General features: G+C 42.9%; 1 protein-coding gene across 1 annotated transcript in view; it reads right to left on the bottom strand.

Annotated features, from left to right (window-relative positions):
- Window positions 1-1,478: 1,478 nt before the first annotated feature.
- sh2d4a (SH2 domain containing 4A) overlaps window positions 1,479-20,151 on the bottom strand; it is a 48,499-nt gene continuing 29,826 nt past the window's right edge. Inside the window, exons 5-9 of the mRNA XM_052045137.1 lie at window positions 18,023-18,170; window positions 14,616-14,817; window positions 11,615-11,742; window positions 3,572-3,792; window positions 1,479-2,229 (exon numbers count right to left, since the gene is read on the bottom strand). Of these exons, the coding sequence (XP_051901097.1) occupies window positions 2,137-2,229; window positions 3,572-3,792; window positions 11,615-11,742; window positions 14,616-14,817; window positions 18,023-18,170 (792 nt within the window). The 3' untranslated portion in view covers window positions 1,479-2,136. The remainder of the gene's footprint in view (window positions 2,230-3,571; window positions 3,793-11,614; window positions 11,743-14,615; window positions 14,818-18,022; window positions 18,171-20,151) is intronic.

Below are 20,151 nucleotides of genomic sequence, written 5' to 3' on the forward strand. Positions count from 1 at the left end.
CATTGGCCTGAGACTACCAGCAGAGGAGAACCTACACTAGGCTGGGCATTGCAGGAACAAAGTTTCCATTAAGTAGAATGTAAATATCCAATGAGGCAGAGTTATTTAATTTGCAGTTTTTTGAAGCTGGATTTTTACATGGTTTAGGGTTAAATGTATATTTTTTTAAATTGGTGATTTTATTTTGGACAGCTTTGAATATTTCTGAGTACCAAAAACATTCAGGTTTTTTGATAATTTTGACAGCCAGTTAAGCCGAGAGGCTTGGTTAAGTCAGCTGTCAGAAGGGATGCAGCTGTTTCAGAGCAGGGTCAAGCAGCCTCTGTGACATTCATTATGGTAGAGCCTTCATTAATACAGCTCAATTCTATCACTACAGCTGGTTGCACCTCTCTCAATTCCCCATATGCCACCACCTGTTACTAAAGCTGTAATGATGGGAAACAAGGCATAACATGGACCTATTTATAATTGTTTGAGCAAGAGTGATAGAGTAAGGTAGTTGATGAAAAGGACAGGTCATAGAATGGAACAGTACAGCTCAGGAACAGGATCTTTTGCCAATGTTGTGCCAAACTAATTAAATGAGTAATTAAACACCTAACTAAACTAATCCTTTCTGTCTACACAATGTCCATATCCCTCCATTCTCTGCACATTCATGTGCCTGAGAGCCTCTTAAACACCTTTATTGTATTTGTCTCCACTACCACTCTTGGCAGTGCATTCCAGGCACCCACAGCTCCTTCAAACTTACCCCCTCTTACCTTAAATGCATGCCCTCTGGTATTAGACATTTTAACCCTGGGAAAATAATACCAGCTGTCTATCTATGCCTCTCAATCTTAGATCAGGTCTCCCCTCAGCCTCTGCCACTCCAGAGAAAACAACCCAAGTTTGTCCAACCTCTCCTTATAGCACATGCCTTCTAATCCAATACCAATCCTGGTAAAACCTCTTCTGCACCCTCCCCAAAGTCTCCATATCCTTCTTATAATAGGGCAAGCAGAATTGAATGCAATGCTCCAGATGCCAGTTAACCAGAGTTTTATTAAGCTGCAACATAACTTCCTGACTTTAGAGTAATACAGCACAGAAACAGGCCCTTCAGCCCAACTCATCCATGCCAATAAAGTTGCCTACCTGAGCTGGTAGTCCTTCAGTGAAAAATAAGTAACTACAGCTACTGGATATTGGAAATAAAAATGGGAAATAGCGGAAATACAGCAGATCACACATCATCTGTGGATCTCAGCAAGTGCCTGATCTGCAGCATACTCCCAAGATGACCCACCTCTTGCTTCATTAGGCAGGACATACACCACATTGGGTCCTGTTGCTAAGGCTCCAGCTACCTTTGTCAAACAAATTTCAGTTTTGAATGGAAATTAGGCAACTGTGAATTAGCTAAATGCATTCTTTGTGGATCAGCCTTGCTGTTGACTGGAAAGTCTAGGCATTTAACAGAAAAGATTAACAATGGTCATAGTTCCACTTTATTAAATACAAAGTATAACAATAATTGGAAAATTGAATGGCTTGGATGACATTTAGAAATTACCCTACTTAACTATCTAGAACACATGGCTCTTCAATTTCCCTTTATTTTCCTATATCATGGAGACAGTTCATTGTTAAAATTGGCAGCTGTATGAAAATACATTTCTTTCACAATATAATGATATTAAGAGGCTTGCATCACTAGTTTAACCCTGTCAATCAACAAGAGGGCAGAATACAAACAAATCAACTTTACAATATATATTCTTCATCTACTGGTAAAATAAATGTACTTTTAAGAACAGCTTGCATAGTTTACTTCAAACTCTACACAAGGGATTCCTAATCTGTAATATACCAGGAGTGCACCATAAGAACATGTCCTGGTCCTTCAAAGAAAAAGTAACAGCTATGAACCCAAATGTAAACTTGTTCTTAAAAATATAGAAAAGGTCAGCAAATACTGTCTACTTTGATTCCGATCTTTGTGTCCTTCTGCACAACATTTGATCTTGTCAGAGGAAGTACAACTTCATTGCTGGGCCCAGTTACTTCACTCAGTCCCTCATTAAAGTGAACATGTTGGAGGAGGACAACAACGGTTGTGGTTGCTGGACGCTCCTGCTTCAGAAGGACTCAGTTGAAGAGATGGGCATAGTCTGGAGGTTCCCTCTGTTGGCCACAAGGTTCATGTAAGAGTTCAGCACCTGCTAATGTGATTGGTTCATCCTGGCAAGAGCAAGGTTCAATATTAGGATACTGTCACTGCATGTAGCCTAAGCAATGGTTATGTTCAAAGCATTAAAAATATGCAATACACTTCAAACTACAAATGAGGTTCAATGTTACTTCATCTCTCTAAACTTTCACTCACACATTGACAGGAAGAGCACGATGTTAAGGCTGTAAGTTATAATTAGTTTCCCCCTTAACACTTTAAATCGTCAGTTGAGTATGAACAACAAAGGTTTTGGGGAAAAATAAACAGGAAAGTGGACTGAGGAATTTGATTGGCCAGAATCTTACTGAATGGCAGAGCAGGACCAAGAAGCAAATGGCCTCCTCCTGTTCCTGCTATAATGGTCTTAAAAAGGAATCTAACCCAAACTAGTTACCAAAATATCATGAGGTCACTAATTGTGTCTTGGGAGTGGCAGGCTGCAGTTGCAAAGCCTTGTTTGTTACAATTTAATGAGGGGCAGCAAGACTAAATTCAGTTGACCATAGAGAAGATTACATCTAAAATGAGTTCAATGGACAGTTCCATGATTTTACATTTTAGCAGCTTAACAGTCTCCCACTTCAAGGATGGCTCCATGCAATTTTAGAAACATTAAATGGATGTTTGTTGCTGTGTTGAGAAAGGTGTAGATGAAGAGGTGAGCTCAGGAGAACCTCTGCAGGAGCTGCAAAACTCTCACCACGGCACAAGAATGTGGACTACAGCCCTCTATCCTCTCTATAGTCCTGACTGCATACGACTTCCTAACCATCACTAATTCTCTGCCCATCTCTCAAAAGTAATGGCTTCTCTCTCCTAGAAAAGATCCAAGACACTTCCTGCTCAAGTTTGCTTCCCCCAAATCATTAAGAGGTAATGCCTATTGAATGCTTTCCATTATGGAAATTTACATTTAATAAAAGGAATAGAGTTGCTGGAAAATGTCCCAGAGTTACATTGTTTCCTCAAGACCTCAAAGTAATGATCAGTAGCTGTCTTAAGAAAAAAGATAGATGTTATACAAGGGTAGGAGTGACTGCTAGGCTGGAGAGAGGATGTTTTGGAGCAACGGCAAGGGGAGCAGGAACAAGGGGTTGGTGAGAATGTTGGTTGCATTACTGAGAGCAGGCTGGATGTAGCAAAGTGTTAGATAACACAAATGTCTGACAGAAAACAGATAGTGAAGGGACTAAGGCGGGGGGCGGAGTGCGAAAAGGAGGAAGGGAGGCATGAGGCAGGAGGATGGGAAATAGATTGCACTTGCAAAGAGTCAACACTGACATAATGGGCAAAATAACCTCTTGTGCTGTGACTTTCAATTTTATAGGCAATATAGAGAATAGCTCCTACCTTGTGGTACTCCACCAGGTCTGCGAGCGTTGCGTGCTGTAACTGGTCTACACCAAAGAATGTGTACGAGTCCTTGGAGGAGTCGATCAGAAAGTGCTTGTACCCATCGCTGCTTCGATAAGACAGGCAATAACCAATCATCCGCTCACTGATTCTGATTAGAAATGACCCAGTTGCCTTCTTACTCAGGAGGTCCTCAGCCTCTCGCCTGGTTATAATGCCTGAAAATAAATTAGTACTCAGTGGATGCTTCCTAGCTAGGCTCTGGTCATGGCCAATGGTTCAGTTTACACAGAATTAAGAGGCTCAATATCCAAACCACAAGATCCCAGAACTCCTGCAACAAAAATGTTACTTGCAATTCCTAGACACCTTGAAATGAGTGACCCTGTTAAGACACACAGATTTAAAAAAAGCAGAAATGGGTTGCAAGGTCAGCAGTGTCACCAAGTGGAACACAGATTTAGGGTAGAGAATCACGCAGAGTACAGCATGGAATGAGGCCATTCAACTGGCTCGACACAACCACAATCCTGCTAGATCCAGTACCTGCTTTCTCCATGTAGCCCTGCATATTCTATCCTCATCTAGCTCCCTTTTGAAAACTACAATTCAATCTGCCTCTATTAATGAGGGCAGTGCATCTAATCACTGTCTAAAGTCTTCCTCATGTCACTTTGGTTTCTTTTTGCCAATCACCTTCCTTCCATGTCCTCTAGTTTTTAAAACCAGACAGTCTTAAAAGGGTGGGGGTGGGGGGTGGAATTGACCAATGGATCAAGCAGATTGGACCTATATTCTCTGGACTCAGAATCAGAATTTTTGTTTTTTTTTGAAAATCACTGGCATATGACGTGAAATTTGTTATTTTGCAGCAGCAGTACAGTGCTGTCTGCACATTTCAGTGAGTTCTCCTCAGAATTTAAGAGGCTTTACAGGATAGATACAGTGGGAATGTTTCCCCAGGCTGGGCTGTCTATAATGAGAACTAAAAGCAGAAATTGCTGGAGACACTCAGTAGGTTAAGGTTAACATTAAAGTTTCAGGTCAAAGGCGCTTTGTCAGAACTCTTTCCATAAATACTGCCAGATCTGCTGAGTATTTCCAAATTTTTTTTTAAATCTCAAAAAAAAAGGGGCTTGCGATTCATGAGAGATGAGAAGAAATTTCTTCAGCTGAAGGTGAATGAGTCTTTCGGATTCTCTACATAACAGGGCTGTGGAGCCTCCGTCAATGAGCATTTCAAGGTAGAGACTGGCAGATTTTTGACTACTGAATCAAGGGATAAGGGGTTAGTGTTGAAAAAGTGATGAGGTACAAGTTAAGCCAATCTTACTGAAAGGCAGAGCAAATATGGAGGAGCCAAATGGCCTACTCCTTGTGTGTCACAGAAGTTTGTCAAATAAGTTACTAATAAAAATAAATAGGAAAGGCTTCTGAGTATTTCCATAGGTTTCTGGGAGGAATTGGTGGTGAGGAAAGGGATTGAGGGATACTCAAGTGATAGATGCCATTAATTAATATGAAAAGGGATAGACTAATGAGGCCCATGTCTATCCCCTGACCTTACAGAAAGACTAAGTCACTGGTGATTTAATTAACAAAGGAACAATGGAAGAGAAACTAGCATTCTCTACATTTTCAATGCCTTGTGCTTAAAGCATCCCTAATGGATTACTGGCCCCATGGATCATTTACAGGGTCATTCTATTGGCTGGGGCTGCTGAATTGGAGATTCCTTCCATGGGAGCAATCAAGTTATTGTTGTTGGCCTCAGCGGCTTGGGCAAAAGACAGGGACCCTGACACAAGTCACTGAATAGGAGAGTGAGAGACACAGGCAGGCAGAATGCACGAGACAAATGAGGAAATAAAAGAACACAAGTTTCATCAATGCCTTAACCTTTAAATCAAGGGCTGATCCTGCATAAAAATTTAAAAGGTAGGAAGTCAACCACTTTGGAAACATCTAAAATAAATTAACAGAACAACTGAATTTGACTAGCTTGAGGGGGAAAACAAACCTCAGATGGTAACACATTACAGAGAACACACAAATGTTGTTTGCCTTTCTTTCAGACAAAGGATTAAATTTTTAATTTCTTGACTTGCTTTTTTTTAAAAAAGTTGTAAAACTTTTCATTTGTAATTTTTTTTGAAAAGTTATTTTAGTTGGAGCCTTGCATTTTAGAAAGTGTTTCTATATTCTCCTTTGCCACTAATTCAATATTTGTTTTAGCCTTTGGCTGGAGACATTTTTGTGTATAGAGACAACATGTATAATTTAGCAGAGCCAGCAAAAGTGCACCTCAGGAATGATAGCTCAGAATGCTTGTCTCAGTAATGGTCACATAGTATAATGGATGTAACAAGTCATAGGTTACCTTTCCTATCCACGAACCTGTCCAAATGTCATTTAAACATTGTGATTGCACCTGCCTCTACCATTTTCTCAACCACCTTGTTCCATATACCCACCACCCTCTGTGGAAAAGTTGCCCTTCAGATCTTTCCTCTCCTTTGGCATAATGTCTAGAGAACCTTCTACTTAACTAAACACAATGATCAGTGGCTACAACAACCATCATTTCTCCTTGGTTTTTTTTAATGGTATAACCAAAGTCCCTCACCAACAACAACCTGGGGGTCACCGTTGACAGGAAGTCAACTGAACTAGTCACATACTGTGGTTATTAAGAGCAGACAGGAGGCTGGGTATCCTGTGGGAAGTAACTTGCATCTCCAAAGCCTAACAGAATACTCTCAACTGGAGTGCAGATCCAACAACAGTCAAGTTGAACACCATCCAGAACAAAACAGCCCAACTAATTTGAATCTCATCCTCCACCAGCTTACCCTGGCTCCAGTGTGTACCATTTATAAAATGCACTTCAGTTACTTGCCAACATCACCTCTTAAGCATGCAACCACCAAGGGCAAGAGCAGGTGTATGGAACCACCACCACCTGCAGGTACCAATCCACAGACTACCCCAACTTGGAGGTATACCAACACTGCTGGTACTCAGTCCAGTTCCTGGAACCACCTCATGGCAGTGGTAGTACCACCAGCAGCTGGACTATAGCAGTTTCAGGCAGTGACTCACCATCACCTTATCGGGGGCAGTAAGTGTTGGTTGGTGATTCTCACCCCCTGCAATGAATAAAGGCATACTAATCCCAGTCTTTGGGTTGTAGGAAGGAGGCACAAAAATAGAGTGTTCCAAAAGACACCAGAGAGAATGGGGCAATTTTCCCATTGGTGCTTTAGTTACCTCTGATGGCCATATTGGAGGTTAAAGCTGCAAAGTTAATTTAGCTCATGTTTTACCATAGAACAATACAGCACAATACAGGCCCTTCGGCACAACCTTTAAACCTTGCCTAAGACTATCTAACCCCTTCTTCCCACATATCGCCCTATTTTAAATTCCTTCATATGCTTATCTAACAATCTCTTGAACTTGACCAACATACCTGCCTCCACCACTAGCCCAGGCAGCACATTCCATGCACCAACCACTCTCTGGGTGAAAAACCTTCCTCTGATATCTCCCTTGAACTTCCTGCCCATTACTTTAAAGCCATGCCCTCTTGTATTGAGCATTGGTGCCCTGGGAAAGAGGCACTGGCTGTCTACTCCATCTATTCCTCTTAATATTTTGTACACCTCTATCATGTCTCCCCTCATCCTCCTTCCCTAGATCCCTTAGTCTCTCCTCATAATCCATACTCTCCAATCCAGGCAGCATCGTGGTAAATCTCCTCTGCACCCTTTCCAATGCTTCCACATCCTTCCTATAATGAGGCAACCAGAACTGAACACAGCACTAACCAGAGTTTTGTAGAGCTGCATCATTACCTCGCGGCTCTTAAACTCGATCCCATGACTTATGAAAGCTAACATCCCATAACCTTTCTTAACTACCCTATCCACCTGTGAGGTAACTTTCAGTGAGCTGTGGATATGAACCCCCAGGTCCCTCTGCTCCTCCACACTCCCCAGAATCCTGCCATTAACCTTGCACTCCGCCTTGGAGTTTGTCCTTCCAAAGCGTACCACCTCACACTTCTCCAGATTGAACATCTACCACTTCTCAGCCCAGCTCTGCATCCTATCAATATCCCTCTGTAAGCTTCAACAGCCCTCTACAGTATCCACACCACCACCGACCCTTGTGTCGTCTGTAAACTTGCTAACCCACCCTTCCACCCCGTCATCCAAGTCACTAATAAATATCACAAAAAGTAGGAGGTCCCAGAACCGATCCTTGTGGCACACCACTAGTCACAACCCTCCAATTTGAATGTACTCCCTCCACCACAACCCTCTGTTTTCTACAGGCAAGCCAATTCTGAATCCACACGGCCAATCCTTCCTGGATCCCTTGCCCTCTGACCTTCTGAAGAAGCCTACCATGTGGAACCTTGTCAAACACCTTACTAGAATCCATGTAGGCCACATCTACTGCACTACCCTCATCAATCTTCCTGGTCACCTCCTCAAAGAACCCTATCAGGCTTGAGAGGCAAGATCTTCCCTTCACAAAGCCATGCTGGCTGTCCCTAATCAGTCCATGATTCTCTAAATGCTCATAGATCCCACCTCTTAGGATCCTTTCCAACAGCTTGCCCACCATAGACGTAAGGCTCACTGGTCTGTAATTCCCTGGACTATCTCTACCACCTTTTTTGAATAAGGGGACGACATTTGCCACCCTCCAATCCTCCGGTATCATTCCCGTGGACAACGAGGACTCAAAGATCCTAGCCAATGGTTCAGCAATCTCCTTCCTCGCCTCGCAGAGCAGCCTGGGGAATATTCCATCAGGCCCTGGGGACTTAACTGTCCTAATATTTTCTAACAGCTCCTACACATCCTCTCTCTTGATATCTACATGCTCTAGAACATTACCCTTACCAACACTGTCCTCAGCGTCATCAAGGCCACTCTCCTTGGTGAATACTGAAGTAGTATTCATTGAGAACCTCACCCACTTCCACAGCTTCCAGGCACATCTTCCCATCTTTGTCTCTAATCAGACCTACCTTTACTCCCGTCATCCTTCTGCTCTTCACGTACGAGAAAAAAGCCTTGGGATTCTCGTTAACCCTACTCACCAAAGCCTTTTCATGTCCCCTTCTTGCTCTCCTCAGCCCCTTCTTAAGTTCCTTCCTTGCTTCTTTATATTCCTCACGAGCCCTATCTGATCCTTGCTGCTTACACCTTATGTATGCTGCCTTCTTCTTCCTAACTAGATGTTCCACCTCTCTTGTTACCCAGTGTTCCTTCACCCTGCCATTCTTCCTCTGCCTCACCGGGACAAATTTATCCCTAACTTCCTGCAAGAGATCCCTGGACATTGACCACATCTCCATAGTATATTTCCCTTCAAAGATGTCATCCCAATTTACACTCTCAAGTTCTAGCCTTATAGCCTCAATTTGCCTTTCCCCAATTAAATATCTTCCCATCCTCTTTGCTCCTATCCTTGTCCTTGACAATGCTAAAGGTTATGGAGCGGTGGTCACTGTCCCCCAAATTCACACCCAACCGAGAGATCTGTCACCTGAGCCCGAGTATCTGAGTATCACCACCTAATACTAGATCTAATATGCCATTCCCTCTAGTCAGCCTCTCAACATACTGTGACAGGAATCCATCCTGGACACCCTTAAACTGTGCCCTGTCTAAACCAAGTCACTACCTTGGTAAAAGTATTTGTGTAGATCGGACTTCAGACCGACTAATAACAAAGGCATCCTCCATCACGCTGCGTGGCATTACAATCGTGTTAAATGGGATCGACTCAAAGCAGGTCTGGTAGCTCAAAACTGGGCATCCATGAGGCACAGTGGAGCAAGAGCAGCAATGTACACCACTGCAATATGTGACCTGATGGCCTGGCATATGCCTCACACTATCACTACCATCAAGGGAAACCACCCTGGCTCAATGAGTGCAGAAGGACATGCTGGGAATGGCACAAAGCCAGTCTAATGAAGCAGCAAAGCACAACTGCACGCGTGCTAAATAGCAAAAGCAGCACGCAGTATAAAGCCCAGCAATCCCTCAATCAATGGATCAGATCAAACGTCTGCAGACCTACCACGTCAATTCGGGAATGATGGTGGACAATTAAACAGCTAATGGGAGGCAGTTCCAATAATATTCCCATCTTCACCAAAGGCAGGCCCCATCATGTGTGTACTAGAAAAGGCTGATGTATTCACAGCCACATTCAGCCACAAATACCAAAGCATTGCTTCCTATGAGACTCCCACCATCACAAAAGCCAGCCTCCTGCCAATTCAATTCACTCCACAGGATATCAGTAAAGTGCTGTGAGCACTGGATACAGCAATGCCACTGGGACCAGCAAACATCCTAACTCCGCTCTAGAACTAGCTGCAGTTCTAACCATAATGTTCCTGTCTAGTTACAACACTGGTAGACATGTGATATGGAAAGTTACCCCAGTTATGTCCTCTTCACAAAATGCAGGACAAATCCAATCTGGCTAATCAGTCTACTCTAAAGATATCAAACTGATGGAAAGTGTCACCTACTGTGCTCAGGTGGTTCTTACAGGTTATACAACATGGAAAGAGGCCCTTCAGCCCACTCATCCATACAGGTAAAGTTGCCTACTTCATCTAGTCCCATTTACCTGGGTTTGGCACATATCCCTCTAAACCTTTCCTATCCAAATGTCATTTAAACATTGTAATTGCACCTGCCTCTACCATTTTCTCAAGCAGCTTGTCCTTATACCCACCACCCTCCATGGAAAAAATTGCCCTTCAGATCTTTCTCCTCTCACCTTAAATCTGTGCTGTCTAGTTTTAGACTCCACTACCCTGGGAAAAAAGACTGCGACCATTCACCTTATCTATGCCTCTTATGATTTTATATAACCAACTCACCAATAATCTGCATACCAATGCCCCATTTGGATTTCGCCAGGACTATTCCATTTCATCACAGCCTTGGTGCAAACACTAACACTCTCCACTTGACTATATGAGCATAGGTCCAACTCATGAAACTCAACACCATTCAGGACAGAACAGCTGATCATAGCCTTTCCACCATCTACAAGGCACAAGTCAAGAGTCTGTGGTGTTTGGACTCTACTTGCTTGCTACAGGATAGCCAGCATCTGAACAGATCTTGTAGCCGGTCCATTTGACTTTCTAACCACTGTTGATGATAGTTGGAGACAGCACAATGGTAATGCCATTGAACATCAAGGGCAGGTGGTTAAGTTCTCTATTGTTAAGATATTGACTCTGACTTTCTTTTGTGGCGCAAATGTTATTTGTCACTCATCAGCTTGTGCCTGAGCATTGTCTGGGTCTTGCTGCATGCAGGGATACTGCTTCACTTGCCGAGGGGTTGCAAATCAAAATGAGCATCGTGTAACCAAACACATCCAGTTTTGACCTTAAGATGGAAGGTGGTCATTGATGAAGCAGTTAAAGATGATACGGCCAAGTTCACTGCCCAAAGGTGCTCCTGCAGTGATGTCCTGGGGCTGGGATGATCGACTTCCAACAACCACGACAAGGTTCCTTTTCGCAACCCTCTTCCACCCCACCCACCGTCGTCCACACTGAATATTCATTTCCTTCATTCCCATTGCAAGGTGACTACAGTGTGTACAGTCTATAATGTGCACCCTCTGCTACTCTGACAGGACAGCAGAGGCTCCTTTCCTCATTCAAGTCATGCCACCTACACTTGGACTCAGATACAGTCAATAAGTGTTTTTGAATTCCCAAACATTAGCATCATTCACCATAAGGCACAGCTTAGAGTTCATCCAAGCCCCTTTTTCCCTCTCAGCCAATCTCTTCCACTCCTGAAGCTGGCAAACATTATCCCTTCAGAAATACAGAAGCCAACAGTGACTTCTCCAACTCCATCCTGCTAACAGACCAAACCCACACTTGAGCAATCCCACTGGGGAAGTGGGGAGGATAACAGGAAAATGATGAAAGCAAGACAGGGTGAAAAAGAAAAAAAGATTTCAACAGATTACCATGAAACCAGGCAGCTATGACATCACTGTGCTTTTCATAACCGGCTCGAAGTGGGATCTGCTGTTCTTTGAACCAGCTGATGATGCTCTCCTTGCTGTTATTCAGTTTCGGGGCTTGTGCTTCTGTTCTGTGGAGATAACAGGCAATAGCATTAACCAACTGCAACCAGGGGCTCCTTTTAGCTGTGGTTTCCAACGTTTTAAACTCTCCTGGTATAAAACTGACACTTCATCTGCTTTTTTGACATTCAATGCATAGGAGGTATTGCACAAAAGGAACAGACCTTTTGACCCAGTGGGTCTGCACTGTGATCACCCACCATATCTCACTTATATCAGACTGTAAGCCTTTCTCCTTCATTATAAAGGAATCTTCAGTTACGCCCCGTAACTGAAACTTGAGTAGTATTCCACTGCACAAACCATTTCATTTCCTTGCTCCAAACTATGACAGAAGTGAAAAATAAAGCTGTTAAATTCAGCCTCTGATCCCTCTTGCTTTCTTCTCAGCCCCTCCATGTAGTACGGAAGTGAACAGTAACAGTTGGGATAGTAAGTATGTGATAGCTGTTTTACTCTCAGTATTAAGCTGGTGTCAGAGTCTTAGATGCTTGGTTCCAAGGTTGATGGGGGGAGCAGTGGAAAATGCATTTCATTGCGAGGCATCAGTCAGACCCTTGCCACTATGATATCACTGGAAGCCCAGATGAAGTATCTCAACCCAAAACATCGGGTGTCCATTTCCTTCTACAGCTGCTGCCTGACCCATTAACTTCTTGCAGTAGTTTGGTTTTTGCTCCCTAGGAGTCTCCAGGTTTGATCTAGAGGCTCCAGTTACAACATTTATTGGCTCTTTCAGGACTTTGCATGAAGTGCTTTAATGCTTTTAGTACCAATTAGTGCTGTCACACCCAATATTTGATGGGTGGGTTGCTGTGCATGCACTAATTGGTGGCCCACACCCTGAAGGATCTCAGCACGATCTCAATGTTTCAAGGTAGGATAGGGAGAGACCTGAGCAGTTGGAGGTCCAAAATGATGCTTTGTGCTCTTCCGGAGTTTGCCTCAGTTTCCTGTGTGCCGTACGACTAATTTTTATCTTTGAATTGTGGGAAGTGGAGGAAGCAGAACAGAGCAGCTGTAGCTGGGAGATTCTGCATTGCTGGAAAACGTCAAGGGACGATAAAGTGACACGGTGGTACATAATCAATAAGGAAGGAAATCCTCTCTCTGGCAGATTCTTTACTATGTAAACCAAGCAGACCAATAATGCCTTGTTCAACAACAAGGAACAAAATATTATAAAGGAGAAGTACAAGTGTGTAATCAATAGCTCGAGTTAGAGGAAACTTCAGAACCACTGTCCAGATGAAGAATTCAGCCCTTACTTCACCTTTTCCCCCACCCCCAACTTGAGATGTCCTTTCAAACTGCCCAGTGTAGAGACCTCAATTTGCCCTTCAAGCAATCCTGCTCTTTTCCCACAATATGCTTAGGCCCCCTGTTGTACCGTGCAGGGAAAGTTGGCAATTATCCACTGGAAAATAGATCTAAACCCACACTTCATTCTTTTCCTCTCCTTGATGGATATTTTTTACCCATTGTGGAACCAACCCAATGCACAATTATCCACGGTACTGCCCTCCCATCCTGCAAAAACAGAACTCCAGCTTGCATGAGAAGAACTTTGGAGCTACCAGAAACAAGTTTGACTTTGTTTGGAGGATATGGTGCCAGTGTGCAACAGTAAACAGATTCCTGACTTGCAGGAGAGTGGTGCATCAGACAAGCCTAAAAAAGACACTTGGGGACAGCTCTTAGTCATCTAGGAGACTGGATTGTTAGGGATCTTGGAGCAGATCACCAGCTTGTGGACACTTGTGCCAGGGGAAGGCAAAACAAAAAGGGAAGAGGCAGTAGCACTTTCTCTCCCTCCCCTCACCCACCCCAGATAACTTCTGATTAAGTTGGCAAGCAAATCTCCAGAGCTTGAGCGGGATATTGGATTAACATCCATCCCAGTATCACTCCCTCAATATCAACCCATGGGTGCTCCCAGTCCTATCAACTTCCTTTTTCTCTCTCCCCCATTTTATTTTCTTTTACATACAGGAATCTAAAAAAACAATACCAGTTTAGTTCAGGTTATGTACTGTCTAAACTCTGTGTTGGGGCACAAGTTTTATATTATCACCCATTTTAGAATCTTTTTGTGATCTCATCCCTTCCTACCACCATTGCTTTCTCCACCCCTATAGCACGTCCACAGTCCTTCAAATCTGGCTTTGGATTTTAAATCGCCCCCACCAGTGTTGGATGCGCCTTCAGCTGTATAGACCCTTGGGTTCTGAAGATTCCTTTAAACTTCTCTGCCACTTTTTCATCCATAAGCCACTCCTTAAACCTTCTCACCAACCCAGAGTTTGTACTCCAACCAGCACTTCTCAATTCAAACTTCATTTGAGTCTGCTCACGTGAATAGAGTCAGGACCTTTGTGTAACATTGAAGGCACTATGTAAATGCAGGTTAATATTGCTGCTCCCGCACCTTCTTCCCTCACCACCCCTTCAGCTGTCATGGTTAACTCTGGTTCACTGTCATGTGCTTTATCACCTTACTGACCATCAAGAGAGACTAGCCTCATACACACCTTTGATTGACCCATGCTGGAAAGTGACAGAAGAAGAATTTCCTAGTGTTGTGAACTCCAAGCAACAATTTGACCAACAAGTTTGTGCACATTTTCTTTCTCAAAGACTCAGGCAGTCAGCAAAAAGTACAGGATATTAATATGGTATTTTAAACACGATGGAAACTGGTTCTGCAGCTCACACACCACCACCTTTCTCAAATTCCAAATGCAATTACATTGAAAGAATCAAAATCAGCAGTAGTGGCTCAACTGCAAACTAAGTGGGTAGAGATACGAGTTACAACATTGTCCTGAAAGATCTGATGTTGAACTATATCCATAACCATCACACTTCACAGGTTGCTCACCTTGCATTACACTCCTTGCGATTGACTGCGAATCTACGTGGAGGAACGGCAGGCTTCACTGGAGACTGGAGCTTCTGAAAGTTCTGTGAAAGTGCAGATACCTTTCCCCTCTCAATAGCCTTCAGAGAATGTCGCTTATAATCATCACGTGCTTGCTTAGCTATTGACCGTCTCCTCTCATCAGCTACCTTGGATTTCCTTACTGGCAGAGAAAGAAGGAAGTGAAAGTGGTTCAAGAAGGGTTTGTGTTTCATTTCTCATAAGAGCCCCTTGCTCAGATGCCTAGAATGTCAGAAACTAAAATCTTTTTTTCCAGCAGTCAAAACGAGTTTTACTTGGTGCACAGTATCAAATGTGCCAAGTCAAATCACAACTAACAGAGAGATGACGTAAAATATTCTATTATTTAAGCCTCACAGCATAGTTTGTCACTTTTAACAAGAGAAATTTCATGATATTCCTCACTCCTGCAGTGGAAAATCTCAAGTTCAAATCAAAAACTGAGTGGAAAAGCAAATTGTGCTGAGGATGTGGTGAGTTTGCAGAGACATAGATAGGTTAAGTGAGTGGGCAAAGGTCTAGCAGATGGAGTACAATGTTGGTAAATGCAAGGTCATCCACTTTGAAGGAAAAATAGAAGATCAGATTATTATTTAAATGGTGAAAGATTGCAGAATGCTGTTGTGCAGAGGGACTTGGGAGTGTTTGTGCAGGTGCAACAGGCTATCAAGGTGGTAAATGGGATGTTGGCCTTCATTGCTAGAGGGATTGAATTTAAGAGCAGGGAGATTATGCTGCAAATGTACAGGGTACTGATGAGGCAGCACCTGGAGTAATGAGTGCTGTTCTGGTCTCCTTGCTTGAGAAAAGATATACTGGCTTTGGAAGCAGTGCAGAGGAGGTTCACCAGGTTGATTCCGGAGGTGAGGGCGTTAGCCTATGAGGAGAGGTTGAGTCGCCTGGGACTGGAGTTCAGAAGAATGAGAGGGGATCTTATAGCAACATACAATTAAGAAAGGGATAGACAAGAGAGACAGGAAAGTTGTTTTTACTGGAAGGTAGACTTGAACCAGGGAACATAGCCTCAAGATTCGGGGGAATAGATTTAGGATGGGGATGAGGAGAAACTACTTTTCCCCATAGTAGTAGTGAATTTGTGGAATTCTCTGTCCAAGGAAGCAGTAGAGGCTACCTCATTAAATATATTTAAGACACAGTTAGATAGATTTTTGCATAGTAAGGGAATTAAGGGTTATGGGGAAAAGGCAGGTAGGTGGGGCCGAGTCCATGGCCAGATCAGCCATCATCTTATTGAATGGCAGAGCAGGTTCAACGGGCCAGATGACCTACTCCTGCTCCTATTTCTTATGAGAATTCTGATTTTGGCTATTTAGACACACAAACTGACTGGTCACCATGAAGCCTGAAGTTTGGTGAATTCGGTTGTTCAAGATAAACCGTAAGCTCTATCTAGTGGCCTAGTCCTCTCTTAGTGATCCTCAAAAATAAGTTGCCAACATGCAGAAGATTTTTGGACTAAATGGATCATTCAGCGCAAGACTTAGACGCCATCCTTGTAGTACATAATTGCCCTGACTTAATAAGGATGCATGCTCATCAGGCTATACATTAAGCAGGCCTTGCTGAATAGGTTCCAGCTATGGACACAGCCAAATCTCCATCATGAATTGATTGGGGCGGGGGGGGTGGGGCGCGGCACAGGGGAAGAGCCTTGTCAATCATTGACATGATTGCCACTGACTGAATTCTTCACTGGGCTACAAGAATTGCATATGGCCAAGGGGCAAACAGTATCTCAGCTCAGCAATCAGGCACCCAGTGACTAATTAGATCTCATGTTATTGGTCACATCACATCATGACAGCTTAAGCCTGAAAGACCACCACCAGTACAAGTTGCTATGTAAAGCCCAGCAATTTCAGGAATGCAGGAAGATGGCAGAACCTTGTATATACAAAGAATCATCACTTCCTTTGTATGAAGAGGAGGAAGTAGTAAGAATGAGCACCCACTATAGTTGCATTGGAAAGATCAGCATTCCATTCACCTGTGGAACACAAGGTAGCTTTTCCAATCTGTGATCAAGTGGAACTGGATGCACTCTGTTACTGTATACAAAATAAAGTATGTAGGTTATTCCAGCTACACCATTTGTAAGTCAAATCTAGCTAGCCCGCTCTTCTCTGTTACAAGATGATCTTAACTGTTCTTTCACCATTGCATTCAACAGTAAATTTTGGCCTTTCATTATAAACCCATGTTTCCTCTGTATTGCCTTTATTGCTGCCTTATGAATTCACCCTTGAATCAGAAGAGATTGGGTCACTGGTTTCAACCAACAGGAGACCAGTTTTTGTTTTGCAAAGAGCAAACTAAAGAAGGTAGTTTTCCCTCAGGACAGGTAGACTCCAGTTAATGAACGAGCCGACAGGGAGGCTCCAATTAATGAAGCAGCTGGGTGGTAGATGTCTATGTGGATCAAGATTCCAAGCTCCGACCAGTTAGAATCTGAAGTCAAATCTCTTGGAGAATTGCTTTTAATTAGCAAATTTACATTAAGACTCTCAAATTCCCCCAGCAACTGCTTTAACAAACAAATAGGATTTCTAATTACCAAGATGTTTGTATCATCCCTTCTTAAAAAAAACTACAGCTCTGGCTGATGGGATGATTCCAACAGCTTACAGAAAATGTGTATTATGGTTTCATAAACATTGTCCCTGGTGACCTGTCAATACAGCAAAACTCCAATAATCTGCTCTCAGACTACTTGCAAATCCTGATGATTGGCAGACCATCGGAATCCATCTGACCCAAACCAGCAACTTTCTCCCTTTCCATAGGTACTATCTGACCCGCTGAGTGCTTCCAGCATTTCAGATTTCGAACATCTAGCAGTTTTATTTTTATTTTCAGTAAATCAGATCATTTGGTCATTATCATGTTACTATCTTGTAGAAAGAGAGATTTTACAAGGACTAGGTTTCCAAAGTACTTTATTGGCTGTGAATTACTTTGGGACATCCATTTCTATAGCACCTTTCACAACCACCAGAAGTTTTGTATTACTTGTTTCATTTTGCTCCACACTTCATCCAAGGCCACACTTGTTGAATCTAGGTGGTCTCCAGTATCCTCCATCTCTCACAGCTCTTCTTGAATTTACTATTCAGGCTGTTGGGAATCTTAGTTTCTACCACTGATAAACATACTGAAAAAGATCTGAAGGGCAATGTGCAACAATGCAGTGGGGTGTGCATCAACAGAGGGTAGACAGATCCCTAATAAATTACCCAAGGACAAACAGAGAGGGATAAACATGTTAACTATGTCCAAAAGATGGTCAAATTTAAATTCCTGTGGACTCCCCAGGACTTCATACTCACAGCTCTCACGCCATACTGGATCTTCCTTTTCATTTTTTTGCACCATTTCCTGAGCCTCCTTCAGGTTAATGTACAACTGCTGAGTCCTCTCCTCTTCCAGACGTCTGATCTCCTCCTCTTGTCTTTTCCGTTCCTCCTCTTCTTTTTGCTTTGTGGGTATAGAATTATAAAGTCAGAGTCAAAGCACAGAAACAGGCCCTTTGGCCCAACTGGTCCACACACCAAGTTTCCCATCTAAGCTAGTCCCATATCCCTCAATTTTTTTTTCCTATCCACGTACCTATCCAAGTGCCTTTTAAATGTTGTTAATGTACATGCCTCAACCACTTCTTCTGGCAGCTCATTCCATACTGACTGCCCACTGTGTGCAAAAAGTTGCCCCTCAGATTCCTATTAAATCTCTCCCCTCTTACCTTAAACCTATGTCCTCTAGTTCTTGATTTCCCCAATCGTGGGAAAAGGACTACGTGCATTGAGCCTATCTATGCCTCTCATGATTTTATACACCTCTAAGATCACCCCTCATTCTCCAATGATTAGTCCCAACCTGCTCACACTCTCTCCAGTATGGGTACATTATGTTACTTATTGATAACATCTACCAATGAAATTCTTACTTTAAATGTTTCACATGCCAAATAACCATTTTTCAGAGCAGAAAATAATTTTCTTATAAAGATTTCATCCAGAGATTCAAAAACACAAGAGCCCTTTATGCTATAAAAATTCACGCAAGCACTGCTATAACTATTACAAATTAGCAAAAACAAGCAACGAGATAATGACAGCTCAAGTAGATTGTGCAGAACAATTACTCAAATGCAGTAGCCACCTCGACTTTAGAATTTTTGGATACTTTCATATCCATCATTGCTTCAAGATCATTTACTTTCCCACAATAAAAATTGTCTGGCAACTGACAGGCGCAATATTCCTTTTTATTGCTCAAGAAAGTGCATGTAATGTAAAATGGAAAAATAAAATCATAGGGCTGTGCAGGAATATGGGAAACAGATAATGCAATTGTCTACATGATTCAAGGGCTCCCCGGAGTACTGAACTGCAAACTAGGCCGTAATTAAGATTGCCACAGAATTTCATTTTGTCCCTCCAGGGACAAACTTTAAATCAGTGTCATTCAAGAATCTGCTTAGTTTAGGAAAGATGACAATTTGCCTTGCCTCAATTTGTTGTAACACACACATGAACATTCACCAGTATCTGCAATATACATTATTTATCTCCAACAGGAACAGAACTCTGGAACAACAAGTCCATCAGCATCTGTAGATACAAAAGGTGCAAGTCATAGGTGGAAGCACAGTCTTCTCCCCCCAGAGGGAGGGGGTGCTAAAAACAAGAGGCATATGTTTAAGATCAGAGGTGAGAGATTTAAAAGGGACATCAGAGGCAGCTTATTCACACAAAGGGTGGTGCGTATTTGGAATGAGCTGCCAGAACTAATGGATGAGGAGGGCACATTAGCAACATTTAAAAGCCACCTGGATAAGTACATGGATGGGAGGGGTTTCGAGGGCTATTGGCCAAATGAGGGCAGATGGGACGAGTTCGTTGGGCAGCAGTCGGCATGGACGAGTTGGGCCAAAAGGCCTATGATTAAGTCAATGTTTCTGATTGAGACCCTGCCCCTCAGGACAGAGGGAATAGGCAAGATAGCCAGAATATAGCAGTACATGGGGGGGGGGGTGAAATGGAGGCTGTGATAGAGGGGAGAGGGTGAGATATTAGCCCCTATCCCACCTCCCCCCATTGCATACTTTTATATAGTGGCTATCTTTCCTGTTCCCTCTCAGTTCTGATGTGGGGTCTCGACCCAAAATATCAAGTTGCATCTTTTGCCTCCACAGATACTGCTTGACCTGCCGAGTTCCATTTTTGTTCTAGATTCCAGCATCTGCAGTTTTTTTTTGTCTTCGTTATTCTTAACACGTGCGAGCAGGAATGTGCGAGCATCAATGAACTTTAAAGTACCCACTTAAGGATAAATCACAGAGCATAGAAAACAATCCCTTCAGCCCACTGTGTCCATACCACCAGCTGTATCTATCTACACAAATCCCATTTACCTGCATTGTGTCTATAGTTATTGCTTTGGTGATGTAAGAACT

This window comes from Pristis pectinata, chromosome 2 (assembly GCF_009764475.1).
Source record: "Pristis pectinata isolate sPriPec2 chromosome 2, sPriPec2.1.pri, whole genome shotgun sequence".
NCBI classification, from domain to species: domain Eukaryota; kingdom Metazoa; phylum Chordata; class Chondrichthyes; order Rhinopristiformes; family Pristidae; genus Pristis; species Pristis pectinata.